This window comes from Bufo gargarizans, chromosome 2 (genome assembly GCF_014858855.1).
Source record: "Bufo gargarizans isolate SCDJY-AF-19 chromosome 2, ASM1485885v1, whole genome shotgun sequence".
Lineage (NCBI taxonomy): Eukaryota > Metazoa > Chordata > Amphibia > Anura > Bufonidae > Bufo > Bufo gargarizans.
In genome coordinates, this window is record NC_058081.1 from 631,010,173 (window position 1) to 631,028,035 (window position 17,863).

General features: G+C 43.4%; 1 protein-coding gene across 2 annotated transcripts in view; it reads left to right on the forward strand.

Moving 5' to 3' along the window:
- NPHP4 (nephrocystin 4) overlaps positions 1-17,863 on the forward strand; it is a 277,786-nt gene that overhangs the window by 165,530 nt on the left and 94,393 nt on the right. For both annotated transcript variants that reach the window (XM_044278368.1, XM_044278369.1), the window contains exons 16-17: positions 1,252-1,436; positions 4,800-4,960. In XM_044278368.1, coding sequence (XP_044134303.1) covers positions 1,252-1,436; positions 4,800-4,960 — 346 coding nt within the window. The remainder of the gene's footprint in view (positions 1-1,251; positions 1,437-4,799; positions 4,961-17,863) is intronic.

Here is a 17,863-nt window from a genome sequence, read left to right on the forward strand (position 1 = left end):
TTACTGGTAAGTTATACAAAAATCTCCTTTTTGGCAGCCAGAGACCTAACAATGACCTTCATTTCTGCCTTGTACACATCTGTATTAGACCCTGCAAGAGGCCGTGTGTAATAGTATGCCCGACAAACATTATACACTGCAATACAGAAGTATTGCAGTGTATTGTATAATCCATCAAGCTCCTAGAAGTTCAAGTCCTCAAGACTAAGTTAGGTATTAATAAAAAAATAAATCCCCCCTCCAATACATGAAAAAAAAAAGAGAAAAGTACATGTAATTGGTATCTTTTCAGCTCTCTTACGTATTGTTATTATCCATATTGCCTCCTTTGCTGGTTTCATTCATTTTTCCATTGCATTATACACTGCTTGTTTCCATGGTTACGACCACCCTGTAATACATTAGCATGGTCATGCTTTCAGACTGTAGGAAAAAGCTCCAGCCTAATTGCACTCCCAGGGTCCTGGCCGCCAGAGAGGCCGGCACCTTCTCCTATAGTGTGCAAGCGACGCTGTATTACAGGGTGTTTGTAACTATAGAAACGAGCAGTGTATAATGTGATGGAAAAATAAATCAAGCCAGCAAACGAGGCAGTATGGACAATCACAATACATTAGTAAGTGCCTTGTATTACAGGGGTTGTGCGGTAATTAATATTAATGTCCTCAGGACAGATCGTCAATATCAGACCAGCGGGGGTCCAAAACCCAGGACCCCCCGCAGATCAGCTGTTAGAAGGGGTTGGGTGCTGTGAGTGCCACAGCCTCTTCCGATGCCATGTGACCTCACCGTACATCGATCACATGGCCTAGTTGCAGTTCAGCCCCATTCAAGTCAATGGGGCTGAGCTGCAATACCAATCACTGCCACTATACGATGTACGGCGCTGTGCTTGGAAATCTGCCGAGAGCCCGCAGCACTCACCAGAGGTCTGGAAAAATAAAATAAAAACTTTGACTGTCAGATTATGGCAACGTATAAAAAAGATTTTTTTTAACCCCTTAACCACTGTCCTTTGACAGCAGACACTGCAGATCTCCAGTCTGCAGCACATCTTTTGGCGTTGCTGCATGAACGCTCCTGTAATCTAGCAGGAGCCGGTCAGGGGCCCGACTGTCAGAGACAGAAGTGGTTTAGCACTAGTTCGGCTTCTCTTTTGCAGCCTACCTAGTGACTGGAGGAGGCAGCATTGCACCTTTTAAACTGTGTTGTGTGGATTGTAGACGTCTAATCTTCTTGTTATCTTTATAGCGTCCAGGAAGATTTTTCAGCCATTTGGCCCCAAACCATTTACTTCACCTTCCAGTTTTACCGCTTTCAGCCGGTGACAACCCCTCGTCTGCAGCTTGTCCAGAGTCATTCCACTACCAAGTCACGTTCTGAGACACCAGCCCGTCTCTTAGTTCAAATTAACAAAGATGGCTCATTAAACCCAGGTAAGTGTGACCGCATCGTCTTTATGTTCTGAAGGTGGAATCTCGTATTATTTAACCCTGACCTGTCAGTCTGGTTGTGCTCAGGCTAACGTCACCAATAGAACATTTTTTATGAGTACATTAAACCCTCTTTACTGAAGCACAGACGAAACCTCCTAAAACCAGCCATTAATTTGAATTGCTGCATGTAATACTATGTTTGTCCTGTAGTGGCCACTCCAGGGTAAAATGAGCAGCCAATTACTGGGATTGATTTATTGGGATGTCTGTGCTGAGACGTCCCCTTTACTTAAAGAATTTTCCCACCTAGGCAATCCATTCTTTAACCCCCTTCCTGGTCAGTGACGTATTATTATACATGCTGAGTGCATGTATGTCAGCGACATAATATGTGGCATAGTGATGGCACAGGTTTAGGAGTTAGACCCATGCCATTGCTTGCAGGTGCCATCTGTAGTATACAGCCAGCGCCCAGCTGTCAGTTCTGGGCCAGAGATAACTCCAATCCCGGCAGTTTAACTCCTCAGATGCTGCAGACAATAGCGACTGCTGCATCTGATTGGCACCCCGTGAATGCAGTCATGGGGCACCAAGACCAAGTTGTTGTCATGGTAGTCCAGGGCCTTCTGAGGGCCCGCTGCTGGCAGGATATGATAGGGTGCTTGTAAAAATCTCCATACACTGTAAGGCCTCATGCACACGACTGTTGTTGTGTCCGTTGTTCCGTTTTCCGTGATTTTCTGCCTCATTCTCCCATGCTGAGGCGCTGGCCAATCTCAGCGCTCGGCTCATAGCTTGAGAGGCTTTTTTCTCTCTCGGGCTATGAGCTGAGCGCTGCGATTGGCCAGCGCTGCAGCATGGAAGAATGAGCCGACGGCAGGTTCCCCTGGGTGGAGCCTAACTGTGAAGATACCGGAGGCTATACCGGGAGAACGGAGCGGCGCCCAGGTATTACAGTAAGTGCAGGGGGGTCCCTGGGCGCCGCTCTACATGCCTGTATAGTTACTTTAGAAGTTTTATTCTGGTGAAAGGTCCTCTCTAAATGATCACAGTATAATATATATATATATATATATATATATAAAATGAATAAAGACACCGCAGCACATCCGATGGTGAAAAAGAAAGTGGGGACCTTTATTCACCCATGCGACGTTTGAGGTCCCAGCAAGCGGACCGAAACGCCATCACCATCGGATGTGCTGCGGTGTCTTTATTCATTTTGCATTATACACCTTGGTAAGGTGTCATCATTGCTGGCACCCAATCACTTGCCACAAGGTGTGCTGCCCTGAACTTCTGTTATTATATATATATATATATATATATAAACACAATTAGCATGGCCATGTCTGAAATATTTATCATGTAAAAAGAAAAGTCAAAACAGCGCACCCGATAGTTGTGGATCGTAATTAAATCTAGGTTGGCCAGTGGGCAAATATTCCCGGGAACGATGCTCGGATTGCTGTGGCTAACTTCTGTAGACAGAAGAATCTGGCATCACAGATAAAACCTTCCATTAATTTCTTCGTTTTAAAATTGCATCGATCTCTTAGGTGTATCTGGTGAACCACATTCTTATTCAAAGCGTAATTTTAGAGAGGTTCTCTGGGCTTTCTTGAAATGCTTGCAGTGTTCTGACCTGTTGTGGGAACATAGTGTGCTGAGTACTTACCCGTCCGACGTGCCGCCAGTACCCTCACCATCACCTCTGCTGCTCTTACATCGGTAGCAGGCTCTTGTACTCATGTCCCGGCTGCATGTGTTCCTGAACCCTCCTGTTCACCTGCGTATGCTGTAAAGGCAGCTGAGCATGAAGACTTAGAAGCACATCCGATTGGGACCGGAGTGGTAGAGCCAGCATCCAGTCCCGGTGGTCACATGAGCGCAGTGGAGATCTCGGATGGAGGGGTAAGTACTGAGCAGACAATCCTCCCTCCACAGGTCAGCAAACAGCAAGAATTTAGAACCCCTTCAAAATATTATGTTATTTATCATCTGTGGTAAATGCCAATGCCAAAATTGTCATTTTTTTTTATCACTTTGCCTCCCCCATTCAAAAAAACTACATCTCAGAAGTGCTTCCATGGGCTTTGGGGTCCATGTATCTGCACTGCAAAAGATAGGACATGTCCTAGCTTTTGCCATATGTTGCAGATCGCTGACCCATTCAGGGCAATTTGCGGTCCGCAGCATGGGTGGGCACGGATGGCTTACGCTTGTGTGAATGAGCCAGTCCCGCAGAGTAAGCTTGTCATCTCCTTTTTCAAACACGTCTTTCTTTAAACACTGTACAAATAAAGCCGTAATAATAATTTCCTTGTTTTTTTCACACCGTGTCCCCAAATAATGTTTTTAAAGTGATGCAATTCATTTACTGTACTCCAAAATAGTGCCATTAAAAAAATGCAACTTGTCCTTCGTAATACACACTGTCGTAACGCGATGTCGATGGGAAACTAAAAATGTTATGGCTTTTTGAAATTCAAAGATAAAAACAAACAAAATTGCCGTGCCTCACTTCCCAGTGTGATACCAACTCTGTCCACTACAGCTGTGGAGTTCTGGCACCGGAGCTACATCGGAAAAGCTGATTGGTGGGAGTGTGGGTTGTCTGACCCCCTCGAGCAGATATCCTGAGGGATAAGCCATCAGTATCAAAATCCTGGACAACCCCTTTTTACGTACCAAAGCAGGCTGTGTCCTTAAAGGGATCCTGTCATGTGGATATTTGATTATAATCTAACTAATTATATATAATCATTAACTACTAAAAAGTACCTTAGATGTATTCACTTACTGGTGTGACAGATGGTTACCTCATAATATACACACAAAGATGCCGCATGCTAATGAGCTGATTTGAGTCCAGTGTGATGTCATTGAGTCCAGCGTATAATTCAGCTATAGCCACTCCCCTGCCCACCTGCTGCTGATTCATATGGAAAAAAAAATGTCATTCAGCAGCAGGTGGGCGGGGAGAGTCAGAAGCTCATGAATATTCATGACTCATCATTATCAGCTAGAGCTTTTCAATACAAGATGTTGGCAGATTGACTGGGTCAATTAAAGAAAGTGACCCAGCATTTTGCTAAGAGAATCACTCCCTTTTTATGTTGCCCGTATTTAGGACACCATAAAACTGGTAACAGGTTCCCTTTAAAGGGGTTTTCTCAGACTTTTATACTGATGATCTATTTGTCCTGCAGTGTCCTGCTGGTCTGTTGGGAGCAGCAACAGAATGAGGTGCATTGTAATTAGAGATTTATAATGGTAAATAATAGGTGAATTTTGACCAACAGTTCTTCACAACACGTGGGCTGTCATTCTGATTTCATACTGTTTATATGCTACTTATAGGGTCACCTGGATATCAGTTGAAATACCCGGTAGAGCCTGGATTCCTCAAGCCGGGAGAGCAAAGATGGTTTCTACGTTATTTGGCTCTTCAAACCTTTCAGGTTGACATTTGGGATGGGGAGTCCCTGCTTCTTATTGGATCTGCTGCTGTAGAGATGAAGGTATGTGATCCTTTCCAGCCAACCACCAGTGATGCAGTAGATGTTGCTGTGCTTGGTTTAGCCCCTTGCGGTGTATGTCCAGCTAAAGTCAAGGAAGGAGCTGAGGAGCAAGGATGGGACCTGACAACTGTACACAGCAAATTTGTAGGAGCAGTCAGGCCATAACATTTCCCATTCTAAGCTAGGGACTAGGGATGAGCGAATCGACTTCGGATAGATTCGCATAAAACTTTGTTAGAATACTGTACGGAGCGAGCGCTCCGTACAGTATTAGAATATATTGGCTCCGATAAGCCGAAGTTATTACTTTGCAAAGTCTCGCGAAACTTTGTGTAATAACTTAGTAAATTAAAGGGGTTATCCCATCATAATGATCACTGTTAAATCTGTTAATGATTTGACAGTGATCATTTTTGTAAATATACTTTATTAACAAATCCCCACCGATTAGGATAAAATTCATACCCACTTACCTGATTGTTGTGACTCGGTCTCCCCTGGTTACGACCACTGCTCTTCTCCAAAAGCCGGAAGGTCGCGCTTGCCCAGAAGACGACTCCTTTTCTCCCGGCCGGTCCGCTCGCTGTTCTGAACGCGCACGCTGCCGCGCATGCGCGACAGTGACTTCTTCCCGGGCAGAATAGTACAGAGCTGCGAACGCGCACGCCGGCTCTGTAGGAATAAGTCACTATTGCGCATGCGCGGCGGCGTGCGCATTCAGTCCAGCGCGCGGCACGGCCGGGAGAAGACTTCAATCAAGATGAAGCCCGCCCCCAGCCAGAATCCAGGAAGTGAACGCGCGGTGGCAGCAGGTAAGTATAAAAACGCTAAGTGGGATAACCCCTTTAATTTCTACTGTAAAAAACCTTGCTACCAAACTCTGGTTGGATTCCGGGTTCGGTAGCAAGGTTTTTTACAGTAGAAATTAATTCCCGAAGTTATTACACAAAGTCTCGCAAGACTTTGTGAAGTAATAACTTCAGCTCATCGGAGCCAATATATTCTAATACTGTACAGAGCTCTCGCTCCGTACAGTATTCTAACGAAGTCTTATGCGAATCGACTTCGGATGAAGGATTCAAAGTCGATTTTCTCATCCCTACTGAGGACTTATCTTCAGGATAAGTAATCAATATCAGATCAGCAGGGTTCCCAGGTGAATGGGACGGAGCATTTGTAATGACACTGCACCACTACTGCAACAGAGGCAACGCACAGCTCACATTTCGTGCCGCGACCCCTACAAACAGCTGATCAGTGTGGGTGCCAAGAGCCCGACCCATGCATGCCAATCTGATATTGATGTATTGATGATCCTTTTAGTTTTTTTGTTGTTTTTTTTTTACATACACTTTTAAAACGTGGATCTCTTTAAATGGGTTCTCAAGGACTATCCTTTTTTTGTAGTAACAATGCACTAGTGATCATCTAATCACGGTGGGTCCAGCTTCTGCAACCTCCAGTGATCAGCTGTTATTCTCAGGAAGCTAGCTATACATATTGAATAGATATACCAGACCTGGAGATGCTGATATGTTGACACCCCTCTATGATGTATATATGTGCCAACAGGCCATATGAAAAAGTCTTCTCTTTAAGGGGTTTTCCAGGAATTCAATGTTAATGGTCTATGGGCCATCATTATCTGATTGGTGGGGGTCCAACTCCCGGCATGCCTGCTGATCCGATGTTTGAAGAGTCCGTGGTGCTTCGGTGATTGCTGCTATCTTCTCACAGCATACCAAACACAGCGCCCTACATAGTATAGTGGCTGGGCTTGGTAGTGCAGTCCATACTCTTTCACATGAAAGGGACAGAGCTGCCAAGTGACCGATGAGCATAACGTTGCTGGTCTAGGAAGAGGCTGCAACATTCACTACAGCACTGCGAACCTCTTTCAAAGAGCTGGGCGCCAGGGGTGCCGGGAGTCAGACCCCCTAAGATCAGATACTGATGACCTATCCTAAGGATCGGACATCGATATTATCCTCCTGGAAAACCAAGGGCAAGTGTCTGTACGTTCTCCACAAAAATAATGAAATCCTTGCCCTTAAATCCCTTGTAGTGTATTGTGTTCCTGGACGTATATTAATTCCTTTTTTTAACTGTCTGTTGCTGGATCTCTTATACCTCTATATGTACCGACATAATTGAATCCTATGAATCCTTTTGTAAGTAAGAAAAATGAAAGATACCAGAGGAAAGCAGCCTCCTTTATTGATACCTAACTCAATTCCTCGCCGTACGGTTCGCAGGTTTTGTGCAGATCTGTTACCTTTCTTATTACTTTTATTTAGTTGGAAGTGGTGAGGAAAAGACAGTTTTATTGATAAAAAAAGAGACATAGCTGGGAGGATAAACAGGGAGCTCTCCTACCTGCAAATAATGGAGCAATTCACAGTAAATTTAGATTTCTTTCCCATAGGGAGTATAGCATAGCATGCTGGTACTAACCTGCGACAGAAGCATGAACTGACCTATGCCATGTACGTATAGGATGTACGCACCTATATACTATGCGTGCACCAATATTGTATCTATGTCAGATGAGGGTGACTGTGTATAGTGTGCATTTACTTGCAAAGCATGTATGTACTAACATAAGAAGCATGTATGTACCTGTGTAACATGCCGTACATGTACTGTATGTATCTTTATTGCATGTGTGGACATATGTATATACTGTTCATATATGTGCCTATATAGGATATGTATAAAATGAATATATATCTATCCTTTCACAGCAGTGATCTGTGTACCTATATAATGTGCATGTATGTACTTATATGGGATGTTTGCACCTACAGTATATAGAATGCATGTATATATGATGCACAGTATGTATCTATATCGAATGTATTTACCTATACTATATAGATATATATACAGTATATAGGATGTAGCTACAAGATGAATGTATATACTTCTATAGCAATAGTATCATACCTGAAGCGCCCTACATTTTGAAAGCCCACAGCCCCTAACCTGTCCTGTGTATGCACTGTACCTGTGTAGCATGCATGTATGTAGCTATATAGTGCAAGAAAATCACTGCAGCTCTCGCCTGCACCTCCCAATGGAGCATCGAAAATCAGACCTGGACACAGTCAGATGCAGAGTTCAGTGAAAAAAAGGAGAATCCAGCTCCACGTACAATAAACTTAGCTGTGACGCGTTTCGGGCTATAACATCTTTAGCCCTTCATCAAGGCATGATTGATGAAGGGCTAAAGAGGTTATAGCCCGAAACACGTCACAGCTAATTTTGTCCATTGTTGATGTCTGGATTTTAATGGAAGCCGATTAAAGTTTTTTTGTACGTGGAGCTGGATTCTTCTTTTTTTCATTGAATGTAGCTACATAGGATATACACTATGGGGGAGATTTATCAAACTGGTGTTAAGGAAAACTGTCTTAGTTGCCCATAGCAACCAATCAGATTCCACCTTTCATTATCCAAGGGACCTGTGCAAAATAAAAGGTAGAATCTGATTGGTTGCTATGGGCAACTAAGCCAGTTCTACTTTACACCAGTTTTGATAAACGTACCACTATGTGCCTATATAATATCCATGTATCTACCTACAGTATATAGGATGTATGCACCTACAGTATATGTTGATGCCCAGTATGTAGTCTATAGAATTCATGTATATACCCATATAGGATGTATGTACCTAGAGTATATAGAATAACTGTAAGTGGCTGTGCAGCATGTGTGTGTATAAATATATGTGTGTGTGTGTGTGTATGTATATATATATATATATATATATATATATATATACTTTTACAGCAGGGGTATGTAACCTGATGTTCACTACCAGTTGCAGGATTATAGCCCCTAGCATGTTCTGTCAGTCACATGTTGGACACCACTTATAGATAGGATGTGTAGCATGCATGTAGAGATATATATGAGATGTATATATCTATATCTAATGAATGTATATACCTATGGCTGCCTTAGAACATCATCTAACAGCAGGTCTTCTTGGTATCCAGTGGTTAGTATCTATCAAAAATGGAAGAGCGGACAAATGGTGAACCAACCAAAGAGTCATGGGCCCCAGAGCTCATTGATACAACCTACCTTAGCATTTACCCACCAAGTATCCACCTTCATATCAGAAACAGTTCGGTGGTCACTTGGCCTTCGAATTCCCCAGATATCAGTTTTATCGAGTATCTGTGGGGTTCTAGAAAAACATGTCTGATCCATGAAGGCTGCACACCATAACTTACAGGTCTGAAGGGTTTTTACTTTCTCCTTATTTCCAGAAATGTTGTGTCACTTACTAATATATTATTAGCTGATCAGCTGCGATTTCTTCTGTGGTGCCCCCTTCTCCATGGACTGCATGGCACACCCATCCTAAAGAAGGCCTCTGATGGAGGGGCATGTGTCAAGAAATGTTCTTTTGACAATTCAAACTGCACATGCGCTAGTGTCCCATGCACAGTCATTTTTAATGGAGGCCGCTGATGGACGTGTCTGGTCACGGGCCCCTCCATCAGCGGCCATCCTTCACAGAAGAAGAAATCACCGCTGTTCTGCTAATAACCGTGAAATATTGTTTCCACCACATTTGTGAAAATAAAGATGAAACTGCCCCTTTAAAGGGTCTGCTGCTAATGCCGTGGTGCCAGACAGAGGAGAGAGGTCTTGTGGAGTCCGCACTTAATGGGTCACCGCTAAGTTTGATGGCACAAGCTGAAGGAAATGTTATGGCTGATCAGTGTATGTACATACATTTAGACAAAAAACGTTCCGTATTGCTCAGTTGTGTTTCTGCACCTTCTGCCCTGGATACATCCATATGAATAAGGAGTGTGATCATATTGTGCCTGTTAGGTGTCATATAGCATGTCATAACCACATGTGAGTAGTGGGAGGGTCAAGCACACATTACATATGAAATCCTGTTCACAGCCATTCATGGCGCCGATCCCACCGTCTGTCCTCAAACCACCCTCTGAATCCATCCAGCGATAGGACTTGTCCAAACGATGTCGTCACTCCTGCAAAATATGGCTGAACATAATTCCCTCCAATGGACTTTTTATCAATGCTAAATCATTTAACGTTAGACTTTCCTTACTAAATTGCTCTTGTTAAAATGCTTACTAAGTCATTTGTATTTCTAACCTTTTATCTAGATTAAATTGCAGGAATATGGTAATGAACGTGCCTTCCAGCCAACTAGCATCACATTAATACCTTCTGTAGAGGACTGGTCCTGCTGAAATCCTAAAGGCCCCTTTACACTACTTGATAGAGCAGGCAATTGTCGGGAAGGAAGTGTTCCTCCCCGACAATCATCTGCTCGTAGGTGGAGAAGACCCATTTACCTGCAGCGATCTCCTGCACGGAATGGGGAGGTGTGATGACTAATGCCATAATTTGTCCCAAATTAATACAGGATTATTGTTTGCTGGCAGTAGCTTGCGGTTTAGATGGCACAATCTGCTGCCGATGATTTAGGTGTCCACACCATCGATCATATTACCTGATCACTGAGCATTTTGCTCATTCATCGAGTAATTGGAGGCACCTTTACACCGGCAGATTATGGCTAACGAACATTGGTATGAACCCTTGTTATTAATAATCTTCCCGATGTTCGGGCAGTGTAAAAGGGTCTTAAGCCCTATGGGTTAAAGCCTTCTCATGTTACTGCAATCAGAAAACCATCTGAAATCTACGGTGTGTTTCATATGGCTTGTGGCTGGGTTTACACGTAGCGGTTTTTGGGAAAATCGCACCTTGGCTGCAACGTGTATACCCAGCTGAAAGGATTTCCTCTAGCCTTGAAAGTTACTGTAATTGTGTTGTAGTAATTCCTCCTTTCTGATGTTCCAACAAGATTGGTTGATTGCTTTTCTGGGATTTACATATTGATGGCCTATCCTTAGGTCATCAATATGAGATTGGTGGGGGTCCTACTCCTGGGACCACCACTGATCAGCGATGAGAAGAGGCCACGGCGCTCTGCGAGCGCTTAGGCCTCTTCCTAGGCCATGTGACATCACGGCCATCGGTCACATGGCCTAGGTGCAGCTCGGTCAACTTTAAGTAAAGATACGGTACCAAGCACAGCCCGCTATTCAATGGACGGCTCTGTGCTGTTCAGCTGCGAGGAGGTTGCTGCACTCACTGGAGCACTGCAGCCTCCTCGGACAGCTGATCAGCGGGGATGTCGGGAGTTGGACCCTCACCGATCTCATATTGATGTCCTATCCTGGAGAACCGCTTTAAATTAATACTTAGTATGATCCTGAAAACGGAATGAGCTGAACCGAGCCCTGTTGGTTGTTAGCCAACTTTCCCAGACAAAGATGTCAATGGCAAAGTAGAGCTTATAATGACTTTACTGAAGAGAACTCAAGCACTTGTTTTATAAGAGATTTTTTTTTATTTTAGGCCAAATTGTGTAAATCACTTTATATATATATTTTTTTTTACGTTAAACATATTATTTTTTTATTCATTTTTTGGGTGATTTTTTTTCTTAAATTTCCATGTCTCTATCTATATTTAAAATAATATCTAGAATTTAGCAGTTTTTGTAGTGGCCAATAGGTCAAGACATCCCGTTCTGTACAGATAACTTGGCTCCTTGGCTATACTATTTAGGTGGTGAGATAAAGGTTTGGTGGGGACCCGTCCAGGCAAAGACCATTGTCTATTCTCGTGTCTGTGGTGTACGTCTTTAGGAGCTGTCAATTCATCTGTCATCTCCTCTTCTTCCGGTATTTCTCCTTTGAAGCACTAATTCTCTACTCGTATACATCCCCTGATTGAGATGTCCCTATGTGGGACGAAACATGACATGTTGGGACATGAGAGAGAGGGATATCCGTAGGGATTAGGCCCCTGTAAGGGAAAGGTTCCTGACTGGGTCGCCCCTATCGGGCGGGTGCTCTGTGTTCTGGCTAGGTAGGGATGTCTTGCCTCCATCCCAACCAACTTTAGAGCTCTTTTGTAGGAGGAGCTAGTATTATGTCCCCAGAAGATCCACTCCAGCAATACAGGCCCCGCTGACTTCATTCCACTGTCTTGACACGAGGGCGGGTATCGGGCAGACACTATCTGATAAACTTACTTCAGGATCCGGTGAGACCATTCCAATTAATTTACCGGGTAGTGTCTGCTTAAAGGTGATTGCATGATTGCTACGGTTTTATACCCATTTGTCACTGCTTTTGATTTGAGCATGTTTTGAGGACATTATTGTTTTCACTTTTATTGAAATCACTGCAAAAAATGCACCAAAATGATACGCAACTGACAATACGGACCGCATGCGGAGGAATTGCTCACCCGGTTAGAGACACGCTACAGTGTCTGGGTTTGATGTATTTTCACCCGTTTTTTCAGTGAGTTTTTTTGTTTGTTTTTTTCACTTTTATTGGCAAAAGAGTAAAGTTATGTTTTAGCTTATTATGCCTAGGTCTTTTTGAGGATTTTGGATTTTACTTATTTTAGGCCTAGTGGCTGGTGCGAAAACTGCGTGATTTTAGGATTACTTTTGAAATATAGATAGGGAAATGGAAAATTTAAAAACAAAAACACCAAAAATTATAAAAAATAAGAAGTTTAACATAAAAACTTTATTTAAACAATAACTAATTTGCCAATGACACCTTACCTTTTATAATGTCCTTTAAAGGGGTTCTTTCCTCACAGACAACCCCTGTAAAGATTGAAAGATTTGGCTTTTGAGCCCCCCAGCAGACGGACAGTTTCTCTGAGGAATAGGTTGCCTTCAGCTGCTCATTTCCCCTACAGCAACATAGATGGGGGACCTCACTGTATAATGTCCATATGGGCTAATGAGGCCCCTCTAACCGCAGTGATCAGCTGTGTGCGCTCACTCTCTTTCCCTAGCCATTTCTAGCAGCTATCTGCTCTGGCTTATAAAGTGAGGCCCAGGAACATGGCATCTCCTGCCTCCCTCTGATTCAATATGCCTTGGGTTCTCCGGGGTTTACATAATGATATTGATAGGTCATCAATATGAGATTGGTGGGGGTCCGACTTCCGGCACCCCTGCTCCTTGAGCTGATCAGCTTGCAGCTTATGAAGCGCAGCGCCGTACATTGTATAGTGGCTGTGCTTGGTATTGCAGCTCAGTCCCTTTCACTTTAATAGGGCTGTCAGTGAATGGGAACATTCTTATACCTCAGATTGGTAGGGATCTGACACCCTGCACGCCCCTACCTCGGCACCGGAGCCTATGCAGTTTATGGAGCTGGAGACAGACAGCTCCGTACATTGTGTAGTGGCATCTGAATTCCTATTCAAAATCTGATATTGATGTCCTGTTCTAAGGGTCATTAATACCTGTAACCTGGAGAACCCCTTTAAGCTGTATTGGCGCCACATTAAATGAGTTCATCAGTGTGGTGCCCCAGTACTGTAGGGTAAGTCATTGCGCTACTTATACGACCCCTGAGCTTGCGGCTGGGCAGGCATCAGCATAGAGTTTTGGAGCATTTAGTAAGATTTATATTTGCTCTATTCCATTCCAATGTTTCTCCAGCCTGCTCCGATAAGCGGCACAACAGTGATTCATGACATGTAAAAGATCTCGATACATCCAGCTGTCACTCACACAGGCAAAATTATGTAGGTGTCTGTGACATTTTAATGAGAAGGAAATGTGAAACGGCATATTACCCTCGCAAAATGAAGCGAAACACAAATTGTTACCGCTGAACTCCCGCAATTCATAAAATTCAAGGCCAGGAATGATCAAAATAGGTGTCGGAGGTTATTAAACACCAAGGAAATGTTTAAAAGCTGAGAGATAAAACATCAAAGTCAACTGCTCCCATCTGTCAAACGAAAAGCGTAAATGTCGGCGCCACAACAAGAGACTGTGAGGTTACAGATACAGATACATGACAGGCCCTGCAGCACTGATAGGTGTCATCCTTCCCCTTACTTTCTGCATGTGTGGTGGAGGGGGTGCCATACAAAAGGTCGGTCATTCAAGGTTACTGACCCAACTACCTGCAGGGTTAGGATAAAAGTTCGAAGTCCTGCGATTACAAAGTGACTTGACGGAAATGACTAGTGTGGCCGTGAACTTACAGTTTATATTTAGAATTCATTACATGTGTACATACATTACATTACTTATCCAGTACTGATCCTAAGTTATATCCTGTATTATACTCCAGAGCTGCACTCACTATTCTGCTGATGCAGTCACAGTGTACATACATTACATTATTTATCCTTTACTGTTCCTGAGTTACATCCTGTATTATACTCAAGAGCTGCACTCACTATTCTGTTGGTGGAATCACTGTGTACATACAGTACATTATTTATCCTGTACTGATCCTAAGTTACATCCTGTATTATACTCCAGAGCTGCACTCACTATTCTCCTGGTGCGGTCACTGTGTACATACATTATTTATCCTGTACTGATCCTGAATTACATTCTGTATTATACTCCAGAGCTGCACTCACTGTTCTCCTGGTCCGGTCACTGTGTACATACATTATTTATCCTGTACTGATCCTGAATTACATCCTGTATTATACTCCAGAGCTGCACTCACTATTCTCCTGGTGCGGTCACTGTGTACATACATTATTTATCCTGTACTGATCCTGAATTACATCCTGTATTATACTCCAGAGCTGCACTCACTATTCTCCTGGTGCGGTCACTGTGTACATACATTATTTATCCTGTACTGATCCTGAATTACATTCTGTATTATACTCCAGAGCTGCACTCACTATTCTCCTGGTCCGGTCACTGTGTACATACATTATTTATCCTGTACTGATCCTGAATTACATTCTGTATTATACTCCAGAGCTGCACTCACTGTTCAGTGGAGTCACTGTGTACATAGATTGCCTTACTTATCCTGTACTGATCCTGAGTTACATCTTGTATTAATTCTCAGCCTGGTAACGAACGTTAAAATAAAACAAAAACTAACTTTATTGCGGATTTAATACTAAAACCTGGGGCAGTACAGCCCACCTAAAGCGTCAAATGCAGGCTAGGGTGCAATAGTTAACCAGAGGTATGTCTATGTTCCCCTCAATCCTTTTGCTCCCCATAAGGTGTAAGGATACACGAACAGTGTGCCAGCCCGGTAGTTTTCCACACTGGCATACGCCTGAGCTACGTATCAGCTGCTACAAAGAGCAGCAATCCCGACCAGCCGTGCTAGTAAACAGCCCAGTCTATACCAGTCAGGTTTTAGGCAGTACGTCAGCGCCCTGTATTGTGTTTTACAGCAGCGCTCACTTAGTAACAGTGTTACTGACGTTAGGTGCCGATAGCTGCACTACACACTATCACCCTGCCTGTGGAATACTATATACCAGATGATGGTTCACCATGTCCACTCAGCATGTGAACCTAATAGCTGCTCAACGCGTTCCTCCTGAGGGGGTAATTCCCCTGTGTCATCAGGAGCAGATATTAATTATGGCTGCAAAGACAGAAAGTGCTATCTGACGGTGTGCAGACAGCATGTATCCGGCACTGGAATGGCCGTACGCGCCCACTTCAACTGCGAGCTTATATGCCCAATGCCCCACCCCCTTGGTGTGAGCTTGTGGCAGCCGGCCAATCCGGAGTGTGGGCGTGTTAATCACTCCGCTCTCAGAGGCCGGCTAGTCACTGTATCAGATAACAGCCGGGGTAGCGCTCGCAGGTAAGCAGGGGAAAATTAAAAGGTGGCTGTATACATATACTCTGCAATTACACATTGGTATGCAAATTGAGGGCAGGCTCAGAGAGGGTGAATACAACAAAAGAAAAATTACCCAGTGACATTTGTTCAAGCGCCAATGGTATAGCTCTTACATCACAGTAATTATGATGTCCCTATGTCAGTGATGGTCAATTGTGACACATATAAGGCCAGTGACATGGGACATGTCGGAAAGATGGTGTACGCAAAGGACCTTCATATCACCGTGCACATTAGAAGTTAATATTGATGCTAATAATTCCCATTTACCAGGGGCACTACATCCAGCTCCATATAGATGAGCAAGTCCCCGCTTATCAAATAGGGACATATAAAACACATGGACCAGGGCCTCACGGAGACCCTCTAAGGCAGGCATGCTCAACCTGCGGCCCTCCAGCTGTTGTAAAACTACAACTCCCACAATGCCCTGCTGTAGGCTGATAGCTGTAGGCTGTTCAGGCATGCTGGGAGTTATAGTTTTGCAACAGCTGGAGGGCCGCAGGTTGAGCATGCCTGCTCTAAGGTCACACCCAGAACGTGACCATTAAATAAAACATGCAAACGACATTGCGTCATTCAGCCCTTTTGGGCACAAGGTATCCAAATTGAATATCCACTGTGCCTCTTTGTGCAAAAGGGTTATGTCAATATAGTCTCCCCGTGGAGATCTCTTGACACTCTCTATGCACTGGAACGCACTGCACCTGGAAGCTATGTAGTACTGTACAGTCTATGGAAGATGTCCATATACTACAAGCTGACTTGAACACTCTGAGTGATTTAGCATAAACTTGACAAATGAGGTTCAATGTGGATAAATGTAAAGCTATTCATCTTGGTAGTAATAATCTCTGTGCTTCATATGTCCTGGGGCAGTGATGGGGAACCTTTTAGAGACAGACTGCCCAAACTGCAACCCAAAAGCCACTTAGTTATCGAAAAGTGCCAACACGGCAATTTACCCTGAATACTACAGTCCAGTATAGTATCTTCCATGCACTTTATCATTTAGCTATAACAGCCTGCCTGCATTCAGTGCGCTGCCTGTGCTGTTCATAGTGCGCCGTGCGCTGATGAATAGCAGGAAATGTCTAAGGCATATTAGTACACCATAGACTTTTCCAGAGCATGGGTGCCCACAGAGCGGGATCTAAGTGCTGCCTCTGGCACCCGTGCCATAGGTTCTTCACCACTGTCCTAGGGGATAGTTACGTTGGGAGAGTCACTTATAGAGAAAGATTTGGGTGTCCTTGTAGATGGTACATTAAATAACAGCATACAATGTCAATCAGCTGCTTCTAAAGCCACCAGGATATTGTCATGCATTAAACAAGGCATGGACTTGCAGGGATGTAATACTACCAGTTTACAAAGCGTTAGAACCACCTCATCTGGAATATGCAGTTCAGTTCTGGGCACCAGTCTATAGAAAGGATGCCCTGATGCTGGAAAAAGTACAGAGAAGAGCGACTAAACTGATAAAGGCATGGAGGGTCTTAGTTATGAAGAAAGATTAAAATAATTACATTTACTTAGTCTTGAGAAGAGACATCTAAGGAGGGGATACGATTAACCTATACAAATATATAAATCGGCCATACAAAAAATAAGTATTCCATGTAAAATGCCCACAAAAGACAAGGGGGCACTGCCTCCAATTGGAGAGGAAAAAGTTCAGTCTCCAGAAGCATCAAAACTTCTTTACTGTATGAACTGTGAAGCTGTGGAATAGACTTTCTCAGGACGTGGTCATAGCAGGAACAGTGGACAGTTTTATAAAGGGTTTAGATGAATTCTTAAAAGTAAACAACATTAATGCTTATGAAAATGTGTAGAAATCTGAGTCTAACTTCCTTCTGGGATTCGCATCCCCACCTATCCCTTGGTTGAACTTGATGGACTTATGTATTTTTTCAACCGTTTTAATTTTATGTAACAAAGTGTACAGAACAGTGTATATACAGTTGTGGCCAAAAGAGAATTACATAAATATTGGAAATGGGAAAAGTTGCTGCTTAAGTTTTTATAATAGCAATTTGCATATACTCCAGAATGTTATGAAGAGTGATCAGATAAATTGCATAGTCCTTCTTTGCCATGAAAATTAACTTAATCCCCAAAAAACTGCATTTCATTGCTGTCATTAAAGGACCTGCTGAGATCA